The sequence below is a fragment of the Malus sylvestris genome, chromosome 15 (genome assembly GCF_916048215.2).
Source record: "Malus sylvestris chromosome 15, drMalSylv7.2, whole genome shotgun sequence".
NCBI classification, from domain to species: domain Eukaryota; kingdom Viridiplantae; phylum Streptophyta; class Magnoliopsida; order Rosales; family Rosaceae; genus Malus; species Malus sylvestris.
In genome coordinates, this window is record NC_062274.1 from 19,589,263 (window position 1) to 19,611,668 (window position 22,406).

Consider the following 22,406-nt stretch of genomic DNA (forward strand, 5'->3'; position numbering starts at 1 on the left):
GTGATATATCGCCGATATTATCGATATTTTCTTCCGTGGTTGTAGATTTAATCTTGGGAAAGAAATCTTTTTCCACCTAATTCATTAAATCAATTAATTTGAATTTTTTAAATTTAATCTAACAGTTAAAATTAGATCATATTTAATGATTGGGCTAAAAGTCAAAATTTTTAGTCAGAAAAATTTAGCTTTTAGCCCATAAATAACTTTTCTGCTCTAACCCTTCTGGCCTAAAATTTTAACACGAGATTATTAAATAATGAATTTAGGTTTTTTTTTCTTAAATTAATTTTTTTAAATAAATATGTAGACTATCGTAAATTAATTTTATGAACATTTTAATATAAAAATATTTAAATTCTGATAAATATTGAAAAATAACTAAATTTTCCACAAAGTAAGCCTTCAACTTTCACCATCTTTCAATTCTGTGCTAACTTTCTATTCTGCATCAAAGTGTAGAATAATAGTACAATAATTATTGAAGACATCTAGATTAATAAAAACTGTGAGATCTCACATCGCTCAGGAGAGTGGATCCTCTATGCCTTATATGTATATTATCATCTCTTCATAGCACTAGGCATTTTGGGAGCTCACTAGCTTCGGTTTCCATCGAAACTCTGAAGTTAAGCGAGTTCGCGTGAAAACAATCCCAGGATGGGTGATCCACTGAGAAGTTCTCGTGTGAGTTCCCAGAAACAAAACCGTGAGGGCGTGGTCGGGGCCCAAAACAGACAATATCGTGTTACGGCAGAGGCAGAGCCTGGGATGTGACAGAAACAATAATTAATAAGACATAAATTTAATAAAGTACATAAACCACATAAACTTAATACAACCGATAATTCATAAACCACATACATAGGTATTTATAGAGTTTTTGGGTGAATTTTGAGTTTAATAATTTTTTTTAATTATTTTAGCTCTTCGATCTTTGTTTTTTTTTACCATTAGATTTGATTATATTCGATCTCATTCGTTAGATTCAATGTATTTTAAAATAACATATTTTTTTAAAAATAAAATTTAAATCTGGACTGTTGGATCAACCAACGGTCTTTAAATGATGGTCGTCAGATGGGGAATAGAGCCATTAGGCTCGGGGGAATTGGCTGACAGGGCCCTGACAGTGGGCCCCCACTTTGTCAAGAGCTGATTTGAAGCAGGCCCGTTAGGCGCGTCCGCAAGTGGGGGAGCCGAGCATGGCCCAATTTCAGGCGAGTCCACACGGATGGGGGGGTGGATTTGGGTGGGAATTTAGCCCAGCTTTAGCATTTAGCTTTTAGCCCAATGCTTTAGCTTGGGTTGGGTGGTGTTTGGGGGGAAATTTTGGGGGGAATTTGGCAAATAGCCCATGTTTGGAGAGAGTCTTAGTATAACTTTTAAAGAGGCCCTCATGTTTGTAACTATTAGATCAAATTTCAAGGGTTCAGATTAGTTAATTTGGTGGATTAGGTGTAAGAGATATGGAGAGGATCTTTTTCCATAAACTTGGCATGGTGAACAGCACAATTTCATATATAGGACATATAACCACGATGTCACAGCCCGTCCCGAGATTCTTTATATCGGAGACGTGAAATGACAGAATTGCCCTTGACGGGTATTAAGGTATGTGTGTGTGTGACATATTATTTGGATTAACTAAATATATTTCAAGCTTTTGGAAAATTATTAAGTGGGATTAAAAATTGGTTTGTAATTTATGTGGTTAGGGAGTTAGGAAAAAAAAAAATGGATGGTGATGGTTTGGGGATGGACCACACACACACACCATTCCTTCCCTCTCTCACTCACCCCGTGCCCTCTATCTCTCCTCCCTGACGGCTCTCTCTCTCTCCTTTCGAATTGTACGGACTAAGCACGAAACCCTCGAATCACCTCGGATCGACGCCATTAAGGGAATTTCAAGCTCACAGTGAGCTTAAGGAAGTCCTCACGAGCTTAGGGGTACGTCGTTGGTAGGATTTGGACGTCGGAGGACGGAGAACGGAACTTTTCAATTTTGGCCGGAACTTTCGAAGTTTTTTCCGGTGAATCCTCGACGAGTTGGGGGTCGAGACAGTTGTTTCGCATATAAGTGACACATATCCCGAGGACGAGCGCATCCAGGGACGTCACGGGGGTTACGACCCATTGACTTACGAGTGAATGGGCAGTTTTGTTTTCAGTATATACCTATATACTATTGATTTTCCTAGAAATTGAATTTATATGAAAGTATGTTTTCAAATGCCATGCATGCATATTATGAGTATATGAATTGATATTTGATGCATATATATATATGTGAATTGGTGTTGTGGACGCACAGGAAGCATCATGTGAGTTTTATGTTATTCATGTGAATTATTGATGAGGTGAATTGTGTTGAGAGCTCATAATCTGCACCCCTAGTGTTAGTGCTTATAGTATTCACCGCACCGCCCGCTCACCTTGGATCCAAGTAGATGCATGTCGTATAGACCATGAGAGGGTTCCGACATGCTAGTCGTACAGATCACTAGAGGTGGTTCCGACTAGTAGGTGACCTTAGATTATGCGCGCAGATGATTGATGAGAGAAACACTAGAGCGTACTTTTACACCTTTCTTATCGTACAGACTACTTTAGGTAGTTCCGATTTATGTGCAGAGTAGTGCCGTACAGGTCACCGTGATGACTCCGGCTGGGTTGGATATTGAGCTATGGAATTAACCGTACAGGACCAACTGCAGGGTCTCCGGTTGATTCATTATGTCACCTGTTATTTTGATGCATCCATGTTTTGTTATTGGCATTTATGGCATGGCATATTCCTGGATTTGTGATAGACTGGTGATTTGTGACGTATGAGGTTTTATATACTATTATGTTATTTTCTGGGGAAGTATACAGGTTTTACGGTGAGGGGTTAGAAATGTTTTAAATGAAATGTTTTGGAAAACTTTGGTTTTACTGACCCACTCAATTTTGTTTTTGCGCCCCTCCAGGTTCTAGTTAGCAGTTGGTGGCTCACGAGGTTTTCTTCGGCGTTCTGACAGACTTCCTGCATGTAGGACTCACCTGCGGGTGTTGTAATTTAATTATAATCCTACTTGATTGCACCTAGTATTTATGCTCTGAAATTGTGTACTGCACACTTAAACTCCCTTTAGCATGCTAGTTGGATATTACTGCTAGTAGTTGGTTTTTATTCCTTCATATTTCTCATATCCTTTGCTTCCGACTTTTGGTTACGTCACACTCACGTGACGGCCAGCACGCCTTGATTTTAGGATTGGCATGTGTCACACGAACTGATGGTCTAGTGGTAAATGACAGATTGCGAGGCTTCCTTCAAACCAAAAACTGGAGGTCTTGGGTTCAAAACTCACTGCTGGTGTGAAAGCTAGACTTGTGGCCAAATGGAGACTGAAATGCATCTGTCAGTATTTCCGTCCCCGGGAAAAGATGGATAATCGTGGCTTGCCACCAGTTTTTTCCTTCTTAAAAAAAAAATTATATATATATATATATATATATATATATATATATATATATATAGTAAATCATGGTAGGGCTGGGCACGGGCCGGGCCGGGCCAAAATTTAAAGGAACTAGGCCGAGTAAGGGGATATGGAGTTTGGGAACCAAATCTAACCTGGCCTGTTTCAAATTGGCCGGTTCAGGACAGGTCCACGGGTCCAATTACTTTTTTTTTCTTTTCAGTTTTGGGCATACTGCCAGTGAGTGCGAGTCAGGGGGAGAGATTGATGACAGCGGCAAACGGAGCTGGGACAGTGTGTGCGAGTCGAAGGGAGAGATCGAGTTATGAATTAACGGGAAAAAGGAAAACTAAATGAACGCCAAGAATAAAAATACTTAGACTATTTCACCTTACAAGTCTAGCAAGATCCATGATTTTCCAAAGCTAAACTAAAATCAAAACCAAAACCAATTAAATCTAGAAAATTTAGAAATTATATCCCTAAATTCAATAACCCAGAAATTTCAAAAATCCTAATTCAAAAGTCCTAAATCCCTGAACTCAGAAACCCAGATAATTCAAGTTGAGTCCACAGGTCCAAAAACCCACCATCGCTGGAAAACACGTCTCACGCTCTATCTTCGTCGATCTGGAGCCCACCGTCATTGACGAGGTTCATTATCGTCATAGCGCCATCATCATCCATCTTCGATCTTTGCTATCCCTCAAGTGCCTCGGAGCATCCCCGATTTGGAGCCTCGTGTCATCATCGACATCTTCGAAAACCAGAGTCGGGAGATAGAGACATCGAGTTGGGATTGGGAGAGATGAGCGAGAGAGATAGGGACAAAGGATGAGCTTGATTGGTTGCGCTGCTGCGTGCTGCAAGTCTGAGATTGAGATTCAGTGAGAGAGATAGAGAGTTGTGACTTGTGATAGGGTTGGGATTTGGGAATCAACGGTGTTGATTTGAGTGGTATTAAATAAAAGGTGGAAACGGTCCGAGTAGGGGGCTATTTTCTCAAAATTTTGGACCCGCCCTACCTCGCCCCACTAATTTCATGAACTTGCCCCGCCCCGCCCCGTTTTCTATTTAAATGTTATGAACCTGCCATGTACCCGCCCCAACTCGCAGACCCAAGGCCCATTTGCCCACCCCTACATAATGGTGCAAGTAATAATTTCTTTTCCTCCCTAAAGAACACTACAAAAGTACAAATCAATATAAATCACATCCCATTAAAACAAAGAAGATTTAAACTTGGCATTGCTTTTCTTCCTGGCATTCACGTGTGTTCTGGTTCTACAGTAGGTTTAATTTACTAACTTGCCGACATATTGTAGCATATTTTTTTAACATCTCCAAAACACTAATTATATTTTTGTTAATTTAACTAGTGTTTGATTCTAAAAACTGTTTTCTAAATATGTTTCATTTGGCATCTTTGACAACACTAAGTATTTGCACTATTTTTAAAATTTTTATTATCGTTTTTCAACCTAGGATAGTGTGGCACAAAAGAGACAATGCAAAGAGTGTGAGTTGTAATATTAACATTTTGTTAAATGCTATTTCCCTTTGACTTAACCTACCTAGCATCTATTCAAAAAGATATTATAGGAAAATAATTTTTGTCTATTTTCTTTTCACAGCACATTCCTTTTTTCTTCTAACAATTGAATTGAACAAAGCAAACGTCAAATATGTTGAAAATAAAAAAGGTTGCGCAGAAAACACTTCCCCTGTTTGAACTTGAGGTATAGCTACTCTGACTGAGCAAAATGTTTGTGATGTTTGAGTGAAAATAAATTAAGCAAAATGTTATAACTAATATCTTGGAGATGCCCTAAGAGAGATGAGATCTATTGTGTCATTGAAAATATGTTCTCTTACACGTGCAACATTGATTTATGTGGTATGATTTGGTATTTAAGTATAGCAGATTTCAAAGAATGATAAGCTTGTAACTCCAGTAGTTATGAGGAATCACTCTTACATCATAATTTAACATTCATCACCTTAAGTTACGTGTTTAGTTTTGTAAATACAGCAATTACATGACGAGTTTTGTAATTTAGAGTATATTTTTTGTTATAGGGTGCATTCTCTTGTAAAAAAGGTGACACATTTTTTTTTGTATGTAACTATTAAAGCAAGTCCAACAGTTGAACAAAAGGCAGGATAAGGGCAATTATTTGCCCAAAACCCACAAAAAATTGGCTCCAATGTCCCAGAGAAGAGGGGCGATTACTAGGCTCCATTACGCGTTGGCCTGCCTAGCCAATTCACTCCAGGGCTTGAGCCTTCTGCCAATGTGCTATGTCAGAGCAGCTTCCCCGGAGCTGATAGCCTGATGGATTGGCTATCAAACAATGCCAAAACACCCGAGCAAGAAGGTCCAGCCCAAGCTGGCGATTAAGCCCGAAGGGGCTCGAGCTAGAGGCCTATGGGGAGTCGTAGGCCCTAGGGCCCAAAGTGGGTATGATGCAAGGCTGACGTTAGTGTGACATCAGCTCATCCCCATCAGCTTTCTGCTTTTTCTTCCTCCCACCTTCGATTTGCAGATGTCTCAGGCCTCCACTTTACCATTTTCAGCTTTCAAACCCATTTCTCACAAACCCTAAAACAATCAAATCCAGATACCATCAAACACCCAAACCCACCTGCCACACCCCGATCCTAGAATCAAGGTGTGATGGCCGTCACGTGGGCGTGAGGTAACCAAAAGTGCGACGCGGAAGCAAAAAGGTAAAAGAAATACGAAGGAATAAAAAACCAACTACTAGCAATAATATCTAACTAACATGCTAGGGTGAGTTTAAGTGTGAACACACATATTCAGAGCATAAGTACTAAGTGCAGTCAAGTAGGAACATTACTAAATTACAACACCTGAAGGTGAGTCCTACATTTAAGTAGTTTGTCAGAACGCCGTGGGAATCCTCGTGAGCCACCAACATTGCTAACTAGAACCTGGAGGGGCGCAAAATAAGATTGAGTGGGTCAGTAAAACAAAGCTTTTCAAAAATATTTCATTTAACAACACTTCTAACCCCTCACTGTAAAACCTGTATACTTTCCCAGAAAAATAGTATATATATAACCATATATAACAGAAAATAACCCAAATCACAAGTCTTTAACACTTTTCAAGAAATATGCCATGCTATGCTTCAAACATAATAAGGATGCAACAATATAACAGGTGAAATAAGGAATCAACCAGAGACCCTGCAGCTGTCCTGTACGGTTAATTCTATAGCTTAATATCCAACCCAACCTGAGTCACCACTGTGACCTGTACGGCACTACTCTGCACATAAATCGGAACTACCTGAAGTAGTCTGTATGACAAGAATAGTGTAAAAATACGCTCTAGTGCTTCTCTCATCAACAACTGTATAATAATCTAAAGTTACCTACAAGTCGGAACCACCTCTAATGGTCTGTACGACATGTCGGAACCACCTCTAGTGATCTGTACGACATGCACCTACTTGGATCCAAGGTGAGCGTGTGGTGCGGGGTGAATAATATAAGCACTAACACCAGGGGTGCATGTTATGAGCTCTCAACACAATTTACATCATCAATAAATCACATGAACAACATAAGACTCACCTGATACTCACATGTGCGTCCACAACACCATTTCACATATATGCATCAAATACTAATTCATATATTTCATATAATATGTATGCATGGCATTTTAAAACATACTTTCATTTGAATTCAATTTCCGGGAAAAGTCAGTAGTATATAGGTATAAACAGAAAATAACTGCCCACTCACTAGTATGTCGAAAGGTCGTAACCCCTGTGACACCCTTGAATGCGCTCGTCCTCGGGATAGGTCTCACCTATATGCGAAACAACTATAAGAATGTTATTTAAAGCACCTAGCCAACAATACGTAATAACTTCTCATATGATGCTCAATTTGGGTATATGAATATACCACAATGACCTACTCGACGTCATGGACGTCGAGATATTTTTAGAAAAAAATTTCAATGCCACATGCGCCCCCACGGGCCAGGATAGGCACGGTGCTACGTGCCCCCACGTGCGTCATCCCCTACCTCCAAACGCTGGAAAATCTCGCCGGCGCCGGAAAACTGGGCAGACCTATAACTCCATTTTTCTCGCTCGATTTCGCACCATTTTCCATGAAATTTTCACCAAAATGTCACAAATCACGAGAGGAAGAAGTGACACACCCCGACCCAAAATCAGGGCGTGCTGGCCGCCACGTGAGCTTGATGTAACCATAAGTGCAAGCGGAAACGATAAGGTAAGAAATACAAACAAATAAAAGCCAACTTGAAAGCAAATAACATCCAACGATAATGCAAGAGTGTTAAACACACATAAACAGAGCATAGAAGCCTAGGTGCAGTCAAGTAGGACTATAATTAAATTACAACACCCGCAGGTGAGTCCTACATTTAGGTAGTCTGTCAGAACGCCATGAAATTCCTCATGAGCCACCAACGCTGCTATCTACAACCTGGAGGGGCGCAAAACCAAAAACGTGAGTGGGCGAAAATAAAGCTTTTCAAAACAACTCATTTATCAACAATTATATCCCCTCGCTGTAAAACCTGTATACTTTCCTAAAAAAATAGTATATAAACATATATATATCGTCAAAAGCTCAAATCACAATCCTTCAACGCTTTTCAGAAAGAATATGCCATACCTTGCCATATGCCAAAATATAATATGAATGCATCAATATAAATCAGGTGAAATAATAAATGAACCGGAGACCCTACAGTGGTCATGTACAGCTGATTCTATAGCTCAATATCCCATCCAGCCGGAGTCACCAACTGTGACCTGTACGGCACTACGCTGCACATAAGTCGGAACTACCTATAGTAGTTTGTACGACTAAGATGGTGAAATAATACGCTCTAGTGCTTCTCTCATCAATCATTTATGCACATAATCTAAAGTCACCTACCAGTCGGAACCCCTCTAATGGTCTGTATGACTGGCATGTCGGAACCACCTTTAATGGTCTGTACGACTAGCATCTACTTGGATCCAAGGTGAGCGTGTGATGCAGGGTGAATAACATAAGCACTAACATTGGGGGTGCAGGTTATGAGCTCTCAACACAATTCACATCATCACTAAATCACATGAACAACATAAACCTCACCTGATACTTACCTGTGCGTCTGCAGCACCATGTCACAGATATGCATCATATACCAATCATATAATTCATATAATTTCTATGCATGGCATTTCAAAACTCACTTCATAACGCATTTCATTTAAATTCGATTTCTAGGAAAATCAATAGTATATAGGTATATATAGAAAACAAATGTCCACTCACTGGTAAGTCGATGGGTCGTAACCCCCGTGACGTCCCTGGATGCGCTCGTCCTCGGGATAGGTGTCACCTATATGCGAAACAACTATAAAAACGTTAATTTCTTGCACATAACCAACAATTCGAAATAACTTCTCATATGGTGCTCAATTTGGGTATATGAATATACCACATCGACCTACTCGACGTCACGGACGTCGAGAATTTTTTAGAATTTTTTTTTGACGTGGCACGCGCCCCCACGTGCCGGGAAGGGCACGGGTTCACACGCCCCCCAAGCGCGTCTCCTACCTTGGGCTCGCCGGACTGGTTTTTTCCAGTGGCCGGAATCTGGGGAATTTTCAAACGCTTTGTTCTCCTTCGATTCTCAACCGTTTTTTCGTATTTTATATCAATTTGAAGCCCTCAACATGTAGAATCACGATAGACTAGCTTCAAGGTCTAAAATCCACTAGATTTTACCTGAGAAAGCTCGATAATCTGGCCAAATTTGAAAAACTTCGTTCTCAGTCCTCCGACATCCAAATTCTACCAACGAAGTACCCCGAAGCTCGTGAGGATCTCCTTAAGCTCACTGTGAGCTTGAAATTCCTTGAAATGCAATATTTTACGTGTGCATGAACAGTGCACATTTTCGGGGTTAGGGTTTCACGACGATTCTGAGGATTTTAAATTCCAAAAATCACATATACGAACTCACAAGCTTACTAGGAGTTCAAATCTTACCTTAGAACCTTCGATCCGTGAAGAAATTGGAGGTTCCTAGCTTGTCCGTACGTGCACAGTGCACGTGAAACAGAAAAATTGAGAAGAGAGAGAGAGAGGCACAGGGAAGGGAGAGGGAAAGAGTGACTGTGTATATGTGTTGTGTGGTCCACCCAAACCATCACCATCCATTTAATTTTTAACTCCCTAACCACAAAATACAATCCAATTTAATCTAACTTAATTATTTTTCCTAAAGTTTAGGAATGAATTTAATCCAATAATATGCCACACACACACATACCTTAATACCCGTCAAGGGTAATTCCGTCATTTCATGTCCCCGATATAAAGAATCCCGAGACGAGCTGTGACAAGAAGGCTATACCTTTTAAAACTTCCAAATCCTTCAAAAACTCGTTGGGATAATTTCACCAAAACCGGCCACCTCCGAACTAGGGCTTCCCGACGTCCAAAACTTCCAAACGAACGTCCCCGAGCTTCGTGGGAACCTCCTTAAGCTCACTGTGAGCTTGGATTGTCCTAAAAACCAACCATTACAAAGTTCGTGAACGGTGATATTAAACGGGGTTACGGTTTCGATGTGATTTCGAGGGTTTCCAGTTCTAAAAGTAATACTAATCAACTCAGGAGGTTGTAAGGATGAAGGAACACGACAAGCATACAAAGCATTAAGTCGACCTTGAGGTTTCCTACTCAGTGCATCAGCTACCACATTTGCACGACCCGGATGATACTCAATAGTGTAGTCATAATCACTTAGTAACTTCATCCACCTTCGCTGACGAAGATTAAGATCATGCTGAGTAAAAAGATACTGAAGACTCTTATGATCTATGAAACCGTGAGGGAATGGGAAGCCCAAAACGGACAATGTCGTGCTACGGTGGTGAAACGGATCCAAAATGTGGTGGACTCGGGTCAAGATGTGACACCACCACCTTTCCACCCTTACAAAACCACCCAGAACCGCCTCTATCCGCCATCGACACAACCCATATGAAAAACCCACCAAAATCCCTGAAATTTCCGAACTTTACAAAAACCCAACTGAATTTAGAGGAAAAAATGACGACCCAGCTGAGAAAACAACTAGATCACACGGAAAGCGAATCAAATTCGACGAACCCTTGAAGTGAAATCAATCAACTCGACGAACCCTTTTGCTATTTTATTTGTTAGTATTGTTGCCTTTCTGATATTTTTTCTTTTTCTGAAAATTTAGACTAACGGGTTTTTCTTGGTTGACTTGATGGATTAATATTAAAGCTTGAAACTTTCACACTTCCCATTTGAATTATTGTAACAATTGGTAAAAGATCAATTATTTTATTAAAAAAAATACTAATATTTTATTGCCTATTGACAGGGCTATTCAGTGTAGGGGTGGAGATGCAAAAGGTAGTTACTGTTCACTGGGTGGATTCAATAGTGAATCGCCCTAAGGGGCCTTTGCAACGCTGGAGTTGCTCTCATGGCTAACATTAGGCAGCAAATAGAGGGGGGGCCACGTCTAAGCCACCGAGTCGAAAGGCTCATTTCACCTCGCTCTTGGCCGTTGGATTTCCAACGGTCTTCTCATCTGGACCATTGAATTTTCAACCGTAATTTTTTTCAAAAATTATTGGTTGTGTCACGTGCCACAATGGTGCATCTGATTTTAAAAAAAAAATATTAAAAATCAACTGCCAAGATTAATTCAATAGTGAAAAAAATCCAGAAAAAAAAAAAAAAAAAACCAACCATCTTCTTCATTTCTTACCAACAACTCAACATTTATTTGGGAGCTTTCATGAAAAGTGGTTTGTGTTAAGTTTATTTTAACTAAAAAACATGTTATAACTTTATTTAATTAAAAAATATAATTATAGGTTGTCTCACGTGCCACAATGGTGCATCTGATTTTAAAAAAAAATATTAAAAATCAACTGCCAAGATTAATTCAATAGTGAAAAAAATCCAGAAAAAAAAAAAAAAAAAAAACCCAACCATCTTCTTCATTTCTTACCAACAACTCAACATTTATTTGGGAGCTTTCATGAAAAGTGGTTTGTGTTAAGTTTATTTTAACTAAAAAACATGTTATAACTTTATTTAATTAAAAAATATATATTAATAAAAACCCCTCAAAGTTTAATAAAAATGACAAAAAACTTAAGTTTTAATGAAAATGACACAATTTTAAAAAAAATTAAAAAAAAAAACCTAACACACAAGACCCATGGGTTAATCACAGACACTGTTTATAAAACTGAACACTATTTATAAATCTGAACATTATTTATAAAACTGAACACTATTTATGAAACTGAATGGTACTGCACTATTAATTGATCCAATTTCATAAATAGTGTCTAGTTTTTGGATCTAGTTTCATAAATAGTGTATAGTAATTGATACAGTTTCATAAATAGTGCCTAGTTATTGGTCCACTTTCATAAATAGTGTCTAGTTCTTGGTCATGTTTCATACATAGTGTTTAGTTATTTGTTCAGTTTCATAAATAATGCCTAGTTCTTAGTCATGTTTCATAAATAGTGTCTAGTTCTTGGTCCAGTTTAAAAAATTGTTTCCATCTATTGGTTTAGTTTTGGAAATAGTGCCTAATTTTTTGTTTCATTTCATAAATCGTGTCTACTTATTAGAGCAGTTTCATAAATAGTATCTATTTATTGGTCAAGTTTTATAAATAATGTCTAATTCTTGGTTCATTTTCATAAGGTTTGAAACTTAGACCATTTTTTATCCTATAAAAGTACTCATTGTGCCAAAAATGATAAACCCAAAAGTGATTATTTAGATCAAAACCTTGAGAAGATTATGTTCTCAATAATTATATTGAAAAAACTGTTTTCAATTACCAAATTAAAATTCTCTCACATATTTTACTTACTTACAATAATTAAATGTAGCTCTCCATCCAATTTTTTTAGGGAAGAGGATCCGGTTCGGATCTCTCCCCTCAAAGGCCCAGGATCAAGTGATCCGGACCGTTGAAATTTAATCTAACGGCTATAAACAGGGGCCCCTTTAAAAGTTATAATAATTGTAGTCATTTGATCAAATTTCAACAGTTTGGATCACTTGATCCTAGGCCTTTGGTGGAAGAGATCCGGACCGCCTTTTTTTAGCTTGGGTGTCATCTTGGAGACATTTTTCCTTGTGCCCGTAACACAAGTGGTACACCATGTGATGTGGGAAATTTTATTTCTGATGTTATTAATTTTTTAACACAAGAATCTCACAACTTGTATAGAAACACATGCTGTAACATACCTTATTTTGGGCAAATTGAAAAATCTCTCATCATGTTGACTACTATTGCGAAACAAAACCAGAAAAATAAAACTGAAAAATGTAAATCAAATTGATGTCTTTTTCTTATTCTAAAACAAAAAACACAAAAAAAAACCTGTAAATGATAGCTGACAACAGGGGGAAATGAGTGTGGAAATAGGTTTCAAAATGCTACTCTTACCATATTTTTGTACGATACTTGTACTACCTCTTTAATAGAGATAGAACTCACATGTGTTGGTATGCTCTACTTCTATTAGAGAGATATTACAAATGTGAAATGAAAAATATGATAAATATAACTTTACTCTTTGTAACTAGCAATCGTCATTGTCCTTTGTAAACGGATGAACTTTCACAAAAACAATTATTGTTTCGAATAATTAGTAAAGACAAGTTCACTGTCTTGCCCTGATTTCTTAAAACAGATGAACTTGCTCTTAGATTGGAGTTTTTGTTTTTTAGATGAAGGTCCTAGGTTGCAGATAAAAATCATTAATCAAGAAGCTTCTTGACTTTTGACCGAAATAAATTCATGTTTTGTCTAGCAACATAACTGTATATGGTACGAGAACATTACAGTTCAACACATGGCATGCGATTTACGCACAGACTTGAGCTACTCCAACGAATGATCATGGATCACTGAATTTTGTGCATTTATTTCGAGAAATTTCTTCTTTTCCTGATACGAGCAACTTTTTTTTTTTTAGGAAAGTGATATGAGCAACTTTGGCACACAAAAATTCCACACATAGGAAAATATAACACCATGACTTGGATCTCGGCTTGGACAGACACACAGACACAAATAGAACTACATATGATTGCACAGAGAGAGAGAGAGAGAGAGAGAGAATGAGAGAGATGAGGTTTTCCTTCTCCAATAAATGTGAGCAGCAAATGCAGGAAATTATCCCATGAATAAAACAGGTGTCCAATTCTGGTAAGTGGTTACCTCTTTGTAAATAAATGATCACAAGTGAGAAGAAGCATTGCCAAGTGTGAAATGCGTGTGACTCTGTGTGTGAGAGAGAGATATGTGGACATACTCCTTGAATGGTGGCACTCAGGCACTGGCTGTAATGCAGATCCAAAAATCAAACTCAAGATTATTGATATAAAATATCAAACTTTAGATTATTAATATATATATATATATGTATATATACAGAGAACCTTGGATTCCATTTTCTTAAAGAAGATGGGGATTACTGGTTGAGCTCACGCCATCAATTTTTTTTTTTTTTTTTTTTTTTTTTTTGAAATAGAACCAAGGCAGAAGCCAAAATAGCAAGAGAGCCAACGAATGACGAACACCAAACAGGCACAAAGATAAAAGACTTAGTCTACAACACACGATGCCATAAATTAATTCATTGTGATATCTTCGGTTGTAGATAAATATCTCTCCATCTCACATATGGAAAAATAAAACTCAAACACATAATTACTCATATAGCATAGATGAAATTCACCCAGTAACAAACTCACAAATTTATAAGATACTAGTTTTACATAATCTAGTTGAATATTATAATCACAATAATCACAATCACAATGGTGTATTTTTGGTCGTTCAAGGGAATGTAGACTTTTTTTTCGATATATTAAGAGAGAAATAAAATTGAACTAGAGACTCTAATGAACGAGAGAGTCAATGATCTTAATCAGCTATAAAGCTAGACTTGTATGTGTGGTGGAACTTATATTAGAAGAGTCTAAGATCATTTCTTGCTATCATATTTTGAGTCTTAGCCCACTCTCTTCTTCTTTAACGTAGATAATATCGTTTGTCAAAAAAAAAAAAATCATTTCCCATAAATACATGCTTACCCTTAAAAACACACTTGCCCTATAAATAATGCTTACCCTTAAAATCATGTTTTACCAAGTTGACATTTTTTATTAGGAAAACTAATGAAAATGGCTTAAAAATTTTGAGTTTTAACGATAAAGACAAAATAAAGGATAAAGTGAATAGTATCAGGTTTGACTTTTTAGTGTAAAAATATGATCTTTCGTTAAAGTAAATAGTATTGTGAGTTTTTCGTTAAAACACCATTTTTTATATAGCTATAAGTTGAGAAGGCTGGAGTTTGTACCCTGAACACCACGACCCCTTTAACTTGTTGAAAAAAGGAAATGAGTGAAAAAAAGGCTCATATCACATACCAAATAAGTCTTTCTTTTGGTTATCCAAAATAATAAAAATAAATAAATAAGTCTTTCTTTTGATTAGGAGATACCAATTAAGTATCTCACACAAGAAGTTTATCCTTCCCAATAACAAGAGCTCCAAAAGCACCATACTACTACTAAACACTACCATAGAAGTAGAACTGTTGAGTCATTTGACATAAAGGTGTACTATCTGGAGGGAAGGGGGAGAGAGAGGGAACCCATTCCTCACAATTTAAGTCACTCCCCCACTCTTCTCTGAGAAATCTAGAGAGAGATTCAAATTATACATTGACAGTTCCAAACACCTCTCTTCAATGTTGTCATCAACAGGTAGTGACCAGACCAACCACAACACAACCAGTACTTCATCCTGGTCCTCCTCGTCATCCCCATCGCCATTTTCACAACCCTCCTCCTTCCAAACCCCACAAAGAACCATGGAAGAGGTTTGGAAAGACTTCAATCTTGCCTCTCTCACTGATCCCACCACCCAAATCAGATCCTCATCCTCCACCTCACCACTCCTCCAAATTAACCTCCCCAATGGGCCCCACCAGGGCCACCACCACCACCCAAACTTCAGAAATATGACCCTTCAAGACTTCCTTGCCAGACCCTTTGCCCATGACTCACCAGCAGCAGCAGCCGCCTTGGTCTCCGCCGCTGCAAGCCCTCCCTCTCCTCTTGCTCCAGCCGCCCCAACTCTTCTCGGCCTGAACAATCCTGGCTCAGAGTTTCAGCTCTTTTATGCCTCTGACTCCCTCAGGCCTCCGAGCTCCGGCTTCATTGATCATCATCAGGCAAACCATAATAACATTTCTAGCAGTGTTTCTAACTCTTTCAGTGGTTGCCCATTTGAGAGCTTGGCTGCTTCCTCCTTCGGCTTGCCTTCTTTTGGAAAGAGATCATTCACTGAATCTGATAACAGCAATTCCGGTGGAGATCGAAGACATAAGCGTATGATCAAGAACCGAGATTCTGCTGCTCGATCTAGGGCTAGAAAGCAGGAATGTATCTCTCCAGTATTGGTTATTATAAGATATAAGAAAAACAGGAACCATATTTTATAAATCATATAATGCGACAGTTAATGATAAAATCATTAAAGAATTAATCTAATTATCAACCTTCACATTACGTGATATACAAAATTTACTTTTTAACATTTTTCTTCATATAATCCCATTTATCATTTTATTACCCTTATGCTTTGGGTTAGTGTAGTCGTTAGGGTGGATAAAGTCTTTATGTGACAAAACATGTCTTTGGCTTTTTTTTTTGTTTTGTAAAGTCTTTATGGTTTTGTTTGTTCTTATTTAGTTTTATGAAAATTCTAATATGCTTGGCGTATGTTAGAACATCCATTTCATGGGTTGTAGGTTTTTGTAGTTTTATTATCCTTTTGAGTCTGGTGCTTTAGTTGGTCGCCTGATTTTTGGTTGGTATGAACAGGCTTACACAAATGAGTTGGAGTTAAAAGTTGCACATTTGATGGAAGAGAATGCAAGACTCAAGGGACAGCTAGAACAGGTGATGAGAACATAAGACCGAGTAAAATTCTACTTTTAGAAAAATTAATTATATGTTTTTCTGCGATTTTGACATCTGTTTGTTTGGTGGGAAAATGTATATGCAGTTAATTGCAGCAGCGTCTCAACAACCCAAAAGGCACAATCTTCATCGAACATCAACAGCTCCATTTTGAGAAATCTCAGTGCCTTGCTTTCTGGTTTGAAGGTCTTCCTTTTGAGTTAAGACTTCATAGTAGTAGTTCCAATGTGGGGGGCATCAATGTTTTGCGGTAATATTAAGGTGGTGAGTGCCTTTTCCTTCTGTAGATGTTTTAGGGTTTAGAATATTATAACAATGACTCTCTGTATCTGGGGAAAAATAAGTAATTCCCCAAGATGAAGGTTGTTGCCTCTATCGTTTTCTTTACTTGTGATTGCAATTTTCTCTCTTTATGTACATACAAATTACAGTACAAGTCATCAGAATAAATGAATCTACTTTTAGTGTTCTAATTTGAGTTCTTAATATCGAATTTAAGAATAATTGACCATAATATGCAACACAAATAACAGTTTCTGCAAACATATGAAACTCTAGTGTTGTGCGCAAAGAAGAAAGAACCAAGTGTTTCTTTTATAGGAAAAAATCCATATTTTCCGTTCTCATGGAAGGAAAGGGATCCTCTCCTAATCCCGTCCTTCTAATCCACCAAGTCCGGTGATTTGGATATTTGAAATTTGATCCAACGGCTACAAATAGGGATTTATTTTAAAAATTATACTAACTTTAGCCGTTATATCAAATTTTAACGATCCGAATCTCTAGATTTGGGGGATTAGGAGGAAGGGTTCCAGAGAGAATCCCTTTCCCTCGTGGAATTATAGAAGTGATTACATATGGGCCAATTGCTTTTTAAACCTTCCGATCACTTTATCTTGATCAAGCCTATTGAGGAAGTCACTTGTACAAACTCTGGGTTTTGTTTCACTTCCTCTTCTGGTGGCAGCCATTGTTATCTGATGCTGTCGGTTTGTATTTTGGCTTCGGCTTGTCTTGGTTATTGAGTTACTTTGCCAAGCTTGCCATGATCCAATAGGAATATAGGATGACCTGAAGGGAGCATCGTTGACAATGTGGGGCTAACCATTAATGGCAATTAGCAAGTAAAAGGTCTTATTTAAACCCATATATGAGTGCTAAGTAAATAATAATAATATATGTTTTTTGACAATCATTAAAATTATGGGAAGAAAGATTAAGATTCGAAGTTGAGTGTGTGAGGTAGAACACAACTAATTTTACTAAATCCGTCTATTGTAAATAATAATATGTTCGTAAGTTATTTCCTTGTAACAATCAAATTTGGATTTTGCTTTTCTTATGCATTTGAGAAACCCTAGCCCTTCTGACCAAAAAGGAGAAAACCCTAACCCATATTTTGATCCAAATCTGAGGTTTGAATCTAAGCATGGATTTGTTCACAAGCAAGTGTTTATTTAGTAGCTCAAAATTGTTAATCATATATGTCCTCTATGGTCTAGCCATGTTTGTATTCCTATCAAGTGTTTCTTTAGCATTATTAATTCACGTATTAGAAATTGTATACAAGTGAATAACATATCAAGGACAAAACCCTCGATTTCTCAATCAATAACATACCAAGTGAATAACATATATATGAATTCTAAGTTATATATATACTTAATCAAATTTGGATTTTGAGTATCTTATGCATTTGAAAAACCCTAACCCATATTGTGACCCAAATCTGAGATTTGAGTCCTAGCATGGATTTATTCACAACTAAGTGTTTCTTTAGTAGTCATGTTTTTGGGGGTTCTTTGAATCAAAATATGGTCTTTAGGAGACAATTGTCAACGGTAGATTTTTTTTGTCTCTCAGTTAAAAGTTAAAAGTATAGGTGTGAGTCACACTGTCACGTAGTGTTATCAATTCACGTGTTATAATTTGTTTACAAGTGAATAACATATGAACGACAGAACCCTCGATTTCTCAATTAATAAATACAACATGGATGCATGATGATTAGGTCAAAAATTTTGTCCAAACAGTAGTTAATTAATGTTTGTGGTGTTAATCTACTGAAATGGAGAAAAGAAAAGGTATTGTCTGTTGGCAGTGCATTTGGCAATGCTTGTTGACCAGTATTGTCCATATAAATATAGTACTGATGTGTTACCATCAAATCCGTTGTCGTCCAGCGGTTAGGATATCTGGCTTTCACCCAGGAGACCCGGGTTCGATTCCCGGCAACGGAACTTTTTTGTCGTTATATCCTGTATTTTTTTCTGGGCTTTAATTGGGCCGGAACTTCACATAATATTTGTTCCAGAACTTTTCTTGGCCCAGAATGTTTGATTTCTCTTTTTTAAAATGTGATAATCTAAAAAATAATAGTTGCTCTAAATTATGGAGATGGCGATTCGAAATCGGATGCAAGGAAAGCGAGAACGCTTCTTATAAATGTTATTTCATTTTTGTTATGTGCCAGCATGTTGTTGTTGTTGTTTCGTTTTTACAATGCGATATTCTAAATTGTTCTATTATACGGTGATGGAGATTTAAACTGTAATATCTAATATTACGAAGATAAGAATTCGAACTTGCGTGCCAGGAAACAAGGACATTGGTCTGACCAAGTAGTGCAAAATGTCGATGATTTGCTTTTGGCTCTGTTTCTTTTTTCTTACAAGGATTTGGTGAAGAAATGAACAGTTTATCTAGTGAAAGTCTACATGCTTGAAATCCACATGGACTAGATGGTTCAGTGTTTCTGTTTCGATATCCGCACAATCTTTAGAAACCAGAAATATGAAAAGAAGAAAAATAAAACATAATCTCCTCAGTCAGCAACTCCACCACCTGAGACTTCTCACCTCCTCCCACCGGAAACCGGCACAGCGGGCACGTTGTCTGGCATGCATCGAACCACTTGTCCACACATACCTTGTGAAACTCGTGCAGGCATGGAAGAACTCTCATGTCCTCACCTTCCACCAATCTTGACAAACACACACAACACACCTCATCCTTACTCAAGCTGGATAATGCTTGAGACTCCGCCAAACCCTCTTCCTTTAGTTTCGTCCCAACATCCGATCCGATCGCCTCGTGCGAACATGGGGATTCCTTAACGATGATCGCCGGGTGCTCTCTTGGACCGAAAAAACTAGAGATCAAGGAGATTGCCCTTTTGAGAATCATTTGGTTTAGTGAAGGATTAGCGTTCGGGGAAGGTGTTTAATAGAGTTTGAGGTTGGAGGGAGTGTGAAAGTGATGGTCCTCAGTTGTTTTGCGTGGGTTGCAAGGGTTGTTATATTAAGGAACGATTTCTAAAGTTCCTTCTCAAAGGCAGTTGCGTTGCACCTAAAGGGACTGTTACTCTTGACCTTTCTTAATTTGATTAATCACAATTGTTATTCCTTGTCTACTAGTCTATAAGACCTATTATCGTTCACTGATTCACTGTTTGGCTCGTTGCACGTAAAAAAAAAAAAAAAATCTCGTTACCAGCAAATTACAATCTAACATATATGCAAAATGAACTCGTTAAAAACACCCAAAACAAATAAAAATTTGTACACACATCATGTTGTAAATTATCTGCAAAAAAAGAACACTCCTTTCATTTAAGGAACCAACTATTTTCTTTGAACGAATAGATTGAAACTTCTCACTTTCTGCAACCCATGAGATGCCTGGGTCAAACTACTTGCCGGTAGAAGGTCAATTGATGTCAAGACTTTGTGAAACTTGGATGTGAAAATACACTGTGCATGACATACCATAGGGCACCCAACTCACCAGACTAGTTGATCAAGCGGTAACTTTTTCGACAAAAACAAGGTCAAGAGTTAAATCTTTACCAATAAACAGATTAAAGCATGATCTGTTTTTGCACAAACCTAGTAGAACGAGGAGAGACTCGAGGAAGCAATAAAGACATTGTAACGACAGTAAGCCTGAAGCAAGAGGTGCAGGTGAGGACCATGAGGTGACATTGAAGATAAACAGCTAACAGTCTAATTGTCCTTCAGAAACCAACACAAGTCTTGATCCTATTTATATTGGTCTGGTAAAATCTAGGCAAAATGCGAGACTGGGAAGGTTCAACGAAAAGCAAAGGTCATCCACAAAAAATCGTAGACAACAGAAAACAACCTTCTCTCCTTTTAACAGACTCAGTGACAGGCAAAAATCCACGCCAGACATCAATGTAAAAGTATACATCCGCAAATGGAAGCGATGCATGAATTTATTCAGCTCAACGTTTATTTGTGAGTGACAACTCAGTATAATTTTCATCTCGGAAGAAATCTCAGAGAACCTCTCTAGAAGAATTCCTCTCAGATAATAAAGCACATAATCATTCAAAAGGCACTGAGTAACAAGCCATACATGAATTATCAGGCAATTCCTCACAAATTGAATAAAGAACACTTGACCATGTGACCTCCCGTCTGCCAACGCATGAACAAATCGGTTCAACAAAAGGCTTAAAAGAGATTAGCAAGAGGAGGCACATACGAGTAAATTTGCAATAAATCCCACAACAGTAACTCTGTGGGACAATACCATAAGTTTCACAATTCGACCTAGTGACTGCCTATTCCATCTGCTTCGTGCTTGTCTGATGATTCTTCAGAATCTTCAGTTTTTATTGTCTCATCCGCCTCGAGTGTCTTGCCATCTGTTGGTACTAAGCTAGGTATCCCATCCTTTATCTATCGAGTAATCAATACAATAAGGAACCATATTAGACGTCAGCTATACAGGCAAAAAACATATGGAGAAGATGGAATTTACACAATGTCCATCATTCATGTTCAGCTTAATACAACCTCAGCTATAGAGGCAAAAACATATAGAGAAGATGAAATTTTTGACAATCATTCATGTTCTCCCCCTTCCACACTGAACTCCCGAATCGCTATAACTAACTTTCGTCTCTGTTGGACCAGTAGGTCTCACAATCAGTCAAGTTAAAACCATAAACACTCATCAGTAAAATCTTAGCTCCAGCCTATCTTCGCGCACCTCCGAGGCCAACACAAAACCTCAATAATATTCAAAAGCCATCACAAATTGTCATACAGATAGTGGGCTAAATCTTATTTTTCACTAATTTCTAATGTTGCATAATTTGAGCTCACACCAAATATACAGCCTTTACACGAGCTGCCCAGAAATTAAAATTCAGAGAAATATTGAATTAATTGCTGCATATAAATTTAGGATTGGAATTTGGAACTCACAGGAAAGGAAACACCGATTGCATCACTAATTAGGGAATTTGTTTGCTCGCAAAACCTACACACAAAAAAAAAAAACCCAAAAACAAATTAATTTAACCGGTGATGCAATTACCAAAGAAAATTAAACAAATAAATAATCAGAGATTAAAATAATTAAAAGTTAAAGAACAAAACCTTAGAGGTTGCTTAGAAAGTGGGCAGACGAGTATGTCAGCTAGGGTTTTGCTGAGTCCAGACCCAGCATCCTTAAGAAGCTTTATGCTTCCTCTTACCATTTCTTTTCTCTCTCTAACTTTATGTTTGGGGTTTCTCTCTCTCTAGAAAAACACTACGCCTTCTTGCTACGCACCGTTTTATGAAATTGAAGGCACACAATTACTCAGAACGGGGCGTTTTGGTCTAATAAAATAAAGAAAACTTTAACGAAATACTCCGAATACTATTCATTTTAATGAAAAATCATTTTTTTACATTAAAATATCAATTATAGTACTATTCACTTACTCTTTTATTTTATTATTTTCGTTAAAACTTAAAATTTTCAAATCATTTTTATTAATTTCCTAAAATAAATCTCGTTGCCTTCGAAAGAAGCGGGCTTGGATTG

At 37.7% G+C, this 22,406-nt stretch overlaps 2 protein-coding genes, 1 long non-coding RNA gene and 1 other non-coding gene across 4 annotated transcripts; 2 read left to right on the forward strand and 2 right to left on the reverse strand.

Annotated features, from left to right (window-relative positions):
* Nucleotides 1–6,412: 6,412 nt before the first annotated feature.
* Nucleotides 6,413–9,285, reverse strand: LOC126604907 (uncharacterized). Its single transcript, XR_007616784.1, has 3 exons — nt 9,267–9,285; nt 8,808–8,889; nt 6,413–6,425 (listed from the first exon to the last, which is right to left on the reverse strand). It is a non-coding gene; the product is annotated as an uncharacterized LOC126604907 (long non-coding RNA).
* Nucleotides 9,286–15,142: 5,857 nt separating this feature from the next.
* On the forward strand, nt 15,143–17,035 carry LOC126604908 (protein FD-like). Its single transcript, XM_050272230.1, has 3 exons — nt 15,143–16,026; nt 16,472–16,541; nt 16,648–17,035. The coding sequence occupies exons 1-3, from the start codon at nt 15,326–15,328 to the stop codon at nt 16,714–16,716; spliced, it is 840 nt and encodes a 279-aa protein (XP_050128187.1). The 5' UTR covers nt 15,143–15,325; the 3' UTR covers nt 16,717–17,035.
* Nucleotides 17,036–18,730: 1,695 nt separating this feature from the next.
* On the forward strand, nt 18,731–18,802 carry TRNAE-UUC (transfer RNA glutamic acid (anticodon UUC)). The gene has a single exon. It is a non-coding gene; the product is annotated as a tRNA-Glu (tRNA).
* Nucleotides 18,803–20,761: 1,959 nt separating this feature from the next.
* LOC126604909 (uncharacterized) lies at nt 20,762–22,141 on the reverse strand. Its single transcript, XM_050272231.1, has 3 exons — nt 21,974–22,141; nt 21,800–21,854; nt 20,762–21,268 (listed from the first exon to the last, which is right to left on the reverse strand). Exons 1-3 carry the CDS (start codon nt 22,072–22,074, stop codon nt 21,140–21,142), a joined length of 285 nt encoding a protein of 94 aa, XP_050128188.1. The 5' UTR covers nt 22,075–22,141; the 3' UTR covers nt 20,762–21,139.
* Nucleotides 22,142–22,406: the final 265 nt, after the last annotated feature.

What these genes read in the sequence shown, in the direction of transcription:
- LOC126604908 (XM_050272230.1), top strand. Translation starts at nt 15,326, where the DNA reads ATGTTGTCATCAACAGGTAGTGACCAGACCAACCACAACACAACCAGT. An exon ending in GCTAGAAAGCAGGAATGTAT is followed by an intron (nt 16,027 to 16,471) that starts CTCTCCAGTATT and finishes ACAGGCTTACAC; the next exon opens with AAATGAGTTGGAGTTAAAAG. An exon ending in TCAAGGGACAGCTAGAACAG is followed by an intron (nt 16,542 to 16,647) that starts GTGATGAGAACA and finishes ATGTATATGCAG; the next exon opens with TTAATTGCAGCAGCGTCTCA.
- LOC126604909 (XM_050272231.1), bottom strand. Translation starts at nt 22,074, where the DNA reads ATGGTAAGAGGAAGCATAAAGCTTCTTAAGGATGCTGGGTCTGGACTC. An exon ending in CTTTCTAAGCAACCTCTAAG is followed by an intron (nt 21,855 to 21,973) that starts GTTTTGTTCTTT and finishes TTTTGTGTGTAG; the next exon opens with GTTTTGCGAGCAAACAAATT. An exon ending in CAATCGGTGTTTCCTTTCCT is followed by an intron (nt 21,269 to 21,799) that starts GTGAGTTCCAAA and finishes ATTACTCGATAG; the next exon opens with ATAAAGGATGGGATACCTAG.